At 24.1% G+C, this 6,170-nt stretch overlaps 1 protein-coding gene across 1 annotated transcript; it reads left to right on the forward strand.

Annotated features, from left to right (window-relative positions):
- The first annotated feature begins 1,210 nt into the window (after positions 1 to 1,210).
- On the forward strand, positions 1,211 to 5,787 carry LOC113555681 (gamma-glutamyl hydrolase B-like). The gene is made up of 4 exons (XM_026960177.1): positions 1,211 to 1,539; positions 1,604 to 1,715; positions 2,551 to 2,783; positions 5,411 to 5,787. The coding sequence occupies exons 1-4, from the start codon at positions 1,310 to 1,312 to the stop codon at positions 5,781 to 5,783; spliced, it is 948 nt and encodes a 315-aa protein (XP_026815978.1). The 5' UTR covers positions 1,211 to 1,309; the 3' UTR covers positions 5,784 to 5,787.
- The last annotated feature ends 383 nt before the right edge of the window (positions 5,788 to 6,170 follow it).

The following is a 6,170-nucleotide window of genomic DNA, read 5'->3' on the forward strand; positions in this document are numbered from 1 at the left end:
TAAATATATAAACATACTATAAATCAATCACATATTTTTTAGTGGGGATGGGTTGCGTAACTAATAAGGGGTAAATTTAAGAGTCACCGTTACAAAAAGAATGAGAAACACTGAGTTAAGGTATTTCCTAATGATTTTTGTTTTAGTTGAGTGCAATTAGAAAAAATAATGAAAAAACGCTTGCCAAGTCAGAGATCGGCATGTAAACTTTCTTGATTTTCAATTTTTAGACATTTATTAATTGTATGCAAATGTATGTATAAGGGATTTTATTTTCATTTTCATTTAGTGAGATGGATCTCTAAAACTGGAGAGCGAATTTTGTTGTTTATGGTCTTGTTAGATTCACATTGGCTAGGATAAGTGCAGTGAAGATTTTCAGAACTTTATCTTTTATAGTTAACTCACTACAGAGCTTCAAAAAAAAATTAAATCATATTTTATTAGGCGTTTTTTATATTTACTTGATAATCCCTTTTTAATGAGCTATCAACCAACTTTTTAACTATAATAGTTTTGGAGAAAAATTAAAAAATATAAATTTTGGACTGTTTACGCTTTTATGGATTCAAATCGTTATACCGCTTGGGTGTGATGTCGGATCTCTCTCATTAATATTTTATGTTAAAGATAGCTTAATTATTCACCTACTCATTACAACTGAGTTACATTTTTATTATTTTCCTATTTAACAAAAATTCTTGAAATTTTAAAAATTCAGAATTTTTTTCATTTCAATTACCATACTTACTTGACTAAAAATCAAGAAAGTAAAAATTTACTAAAGGTAATACAACGTTTGGAAAATCGTTTAATATGAAACTATGAACGTATATGCTACTCGTAATATATTTTTACATAACTTTATAGGTAATACCTATATAATATATATGTTATACTTTTATAAGCTGTGTATTAAATATATTTGATTTGTAAATTGTAAATTTAGCTAATAGCATATTAGTTTTGAAATATTAGTAAAATTATATTTTATAAATGTAAAATTATTTGGAGACAATATAATACAAGGCATTGATGAAGAATATCAAAAAATAACGGACCTTCGACCGGTACTAAGTCACTATAAGGTTAAATTATACATAAACATATTATGTTAATTTAACCATTCCATTAAATAATGCAAACAATGGAGACAATGGTATGTATATTTTAATCACATTCTTATAAAATTCATATTAGTAAACACAAAAACATGTATACTCTACTTAGTCTACTTTAGTGAGTAGGTATTGGTAACTTGTATCAATCGTTAATATTTAAATTTAGTTCAGATAAAATTGGTAACAAAATGTATTTACCAGTTTTTCTTACTCTAATTTTGGGTTTTGTTATAAAACTAACCATTTGTAATGAAAGACCAGTGATCGGAATACTAACACAAGAAGTTTATTGGTCTAGTTTTAAAAATATTAAACCATCTAACAACTCGTATATAGCTGCATCTTATGTTAAAGCAATTGAAGCTTCTGGAGGACGAGTTGTACCAGTTTTCACCAACAGAACTACTGAATATTACAAGTATGTAGCGCAACAGAACAATTATATTTCATACAACACAATTAACAATTCTAAAATGTTATAGTGATGTAGTGAAAAATGTAAATGGTATATTGGTCCCTGGAGGAGGAAGTGCGTTTAATATTAGTTTTGGAATAAGTCAATCGACAAATGAAATTTTTCGTATTTCCAAAAAGGTAAATAATGTATTATTTAATAAATCAATTAATTATAAGTATAAATACATATGTATTAATTAAATATGAGGCAAACATTTTGATAATTCCTAGTTACGTTGCATAACAGGTAGTACAGAAAAAATAAAATAAAAATATGTTAAAGATAAAAAACGACTTTGTAGAAAAATTTAATTAGAATAAATGGATTTATTTTGATAAATTTTATTTTTTATACTTAAAAGATAAATAACACATTGTTAAAGTCACAAAAATAAAAAACTTTATTATTACCTTTTAATTTTAATTCATTCTTAACCATTCACTAATTTTTATTGTCATCTAAAAAAAAAAAATCAAAAATTTGTATCATCTATAAATAGCCCAATAAATTTATTGTCAAATTATTTTAAAAATAATATCATACATAGAAAATGATTATAATTACTTAGTGAACATTTCAAATTTTTATAGTCATTTGTTTTTTAAATAAAACAAAGTAAATAAATTGTCTTAAAGTGATTCAGCATAAGAATTCCAGTTTTTCCTTATTATTATTCTTTTTTTTTCGGAAATTGTTAAGAAAATTAACTATAATTTTGATCCCCTAAGGTACCAGCTAGATTCAATTTGCAACCAGAAATCATCCCTAAAGTTAAGAATGGAGAGTTTTTGCTAACCCAAAAGATAGAAAAAAAAACACACATCAATGTAACAAAATAAATAATTGTTCTTTACATTTCATTTCAAAAAATATTAAAATGCTTATTATATTGACTCAGTTCTATACATCAATTTATTTAAAACTGTTTTTCAATTTATTCAGAAATATCATAGGCTTACAATTTTTTTCTAGATAAATGACAACGGAGATCGATTTCCAATTCTTGGAATTTGTCTAGGATTTGAACTTCTTCTAATTGCATCCATTGATGGAGAAAACCCTTTAACACGCTGTAATGCTCATGACATAAATTTACCTCTAAATCTAATACCAAAAATGGAAGAAGAAAGTGTGTTATTTAAAACAATGCCAAAGGATCTTCGAAACATATTACTTACAGAACCAGTCACAGCAAACCATCATCAGTATGTGTTTAACTATTGAATAATTTAAACAATATATAAAACTATAAGTTTAGATATAATCTAGGTATCCCGTCAATTGGTCATACTTAATGGATCGCAATGACAATTTACAAAAAATTACCTAAGGGTAATAATAATACTAATATATATTAGTACCTATATAGTATATGTATAATACTGAAATAGGACGTTTACATAGAATTCTTAAGACTACCATACAATTGTTAAAAGTTTTCATTAAAATTTTGATTCTTAAACTACAAAGAGACTATTGTAAATATTCATATTATGAGTCAGATAAAACAGATCATGACCTTAATTTATTTTAAAAAAATGTTTTTGAATTTTTCCAAGTGTGATTTTTCCTGACTATTTTACTTTACGTACCTACATACAAATTTAAAAAATGTAAAATATGCTCAAATATGCACTTTCTTACAATATGCAAAATATGCAAAAATATGCAATTTAAATTTAGTTTCGCTGTTTCTTAAAACAAATTTATAGCTCACCTAGAATATAAGATCTATACGATCACTAAAAATGCAAATGCAAGAAGTCCCGAACCTTACTTATAATTAGGCTAGGATTTCTATGCAGTAAAAATTGTAATATATGCATTTTATTAACCAAAATATGCAAAAATTATCAAAAACAAATTTATTAGTTAATATTGTTACATGCTTTTATTAAATCATGTATTTTAAATTTTTAAATGTGAACGACCGGCGATTAAATTGAAGATTTATATTGGCTGAAACTATTTTCCACATCACACGAACTTTTTGGAACATATTCAAATTACGTGATTTGTCCTGGATTTAAAGTAATATTTACATCTTTTTCTTCTGTTTTAGAATCACCGTTTATAATGTTAAACATTTTTTGAAATTTTTTGAATCCCTTATTTTTCTTTAGTAGTAAGTTAAATTTTGTAATTATAGGTAGTATATTTACGATAATTCGATAAATAAACCAATAATTATAGACGTTTAAATACCATATACGTATAAATACCATTTAAAATTAACAAGATTCTCAACAATTTATATATATGCAATTATATGTATTATGTTCAAAATATGCAAAAAAAAATTGTTCTATTTAATCAAGAATAAGCCAAATCGTGGACATATCTGACAACCAATCAATTTGGACTTAAGGAAAAAAACATGCAAGTGCATAGAAATCCTAGCCCTACTTATAAAACAGCGAAACTTCCATTTAAAAAAGTCGCATGAGGAGCAAAAAAAAATCGTAATACATCAGAGGAATTTGTTAAATAGAATTACATATTTTTTATTCTACATGATTACATATTTCATATTTCATATTCTATATTGTGTAAAAAAAAAAAAATTAAAAAGTATTGAAAAATAAACATAAAATACATATATTATAAATCTTATTATCTTATTACATATACAAGTATCATTTTTATCTCTTTAATTTATTCAGAAATAATTAGTGCGTTTCGTTTGTTTATTATTTTTATAAAATGTACATTTTTCTTAAAATGTTTCTATTTCGTTTACAAAAACGAGTTTATTATCGAATATTTTATTCGTTGTATAGAAACATTAAATTCTTTATACAGAGATACTCAAACACATTTATGCATGATTTACAATGAAGTTATTACTGTTGTCAAAAATAATTCTTTATGAAAATCAGTTAAATTGAAGTGTTACTGTATTACCATAAGTGATAGATAGGTACATAAAAAATAAAGTTTTGAAACCCTTACGCAAAGATTTAATAATATTATATTTTTAATAACTATAATGTATGTATAGGTATTATACAGTATACACTAAATAGTTAAATAATAATTTTAGACTTACAAGGCTACAACTATTTAAATCATTAAGCATTATTTGTCAAGTACTTATATAAGTAAAATAACATTATAATTTAGATATTACCTATTTAAGTTATTACAATTTAATTAAAATTATTAAAAAAAAAAACATATGGAAAAAATACCAACAAAATCAGTTTTTCGAATAAATATTTTATTCATTTCATATACTTTCGGTTACTACGTTCAGTGGATTATAACTCATAAGATGACAATATTACTCGGATGAATATTGAGACCGAAGTCGGAGTATTTTGGATTTAATAATTGTTAATAACTGACTATTATCATACATATTTAAACGCATATTATGTAATTCGTCCGAGGAGGAAGAGGTCAGTATAACTGTATAAGTTTTCATCATTAAACAAAGGAGAGGGGAACAATAATGCTATGCTTCATAAAAACATTATATAATTTTTAATGCTACAAATTAAAATATATTTCAGTTTCAGTATCCAAATTACCAACTAATATGGTTGTGATTAATTTAACAATTTCTTATAGTGTATATATTAACTACTTAAAAGTAAGTGCTTATTGCAATAGGTAATATTGTTCCTAAATAACTCTATATCAATGTAGATAAGATAGCAAACAAAATTAAAAATAAAAATTTCTAAAAACTTAAAACATTTTTAAATGATCTTAAGTCTTAAAAATATATGATACATTAAAATTGATAATGATTTTATTAATTTATATGTTTAAACTTTTTTAAGGACCTTTATAAAAGTTTTCACAGTACTTTATTTTTTTTTTACAGAAAGTGTATAACAAAAAGTAACTTTACATCAATGAAATTAGATCACTTTTGGAATTCCATAACGACAAATAATGATTCCAATAATTTGACGTTCATATCCACAATAGAAGCTAAAAATTATCCATTTGTGGGATTACAATTTCATCCGGAAAAAAATGCCTATGAATGGAAAAAAAATGACCCTCATAGTTGGTCAGCAATATATTCAGCACGCTATTTTTACGACTGGTTTGTCAATGAATGTCGTAAAAACAATCACATTTATTATATCAAAAATAGTACGCTAGAGAATGAACTAATTTATAATTACCCTACTACGTATGTAGGAAAATTTAACTATTCTTTCGAGGAAATATACTTTTTTAGTGAATAAAAATCAATTGTTCATTTTAAATGTGTCAATAATTTATTTTTAATGTTTTACAGTATTTACAGAAATAAGTTATTTAATTTTGAGTTTGAGTTACATAAAGATAAATTGATATAATATCATATAAATATACATATATTATCTATATTACCTATATAAAATATAACCTAACCTATAGACTAGATATTACTACTTACTATATTTACTAAATACAGTGTTATACTTGCATATTTTTGGTAACAGTGTGTGTATAATTTATCATAGCCCGTCTATATGGTTGAAATTGGAATTATACAATAGTTACTAAAAAATTAAAATATTATTAAATCTTTACTTAAAAAAGTTCCCAAACTTTAAAATTCTATAATTTATAACTGGTGGAAGAAGGAA

Source organism: Rhopalosiphum maidis, chromosome 1, assembly GCF_003676215.2.
Source record: "Rhopalosiphum maidis isolate BTI-1 chromosome 1, ASM367621v3, whole genome shotgun sequence".
NCBI classification, from domain to species: domain Eukaryota; kingdom Metazoa; phylum Arthropoda; class Insecta; order Hemiptera; family Aphididae; genus Rhopalosiphum; species Rhopalosiphum maidis.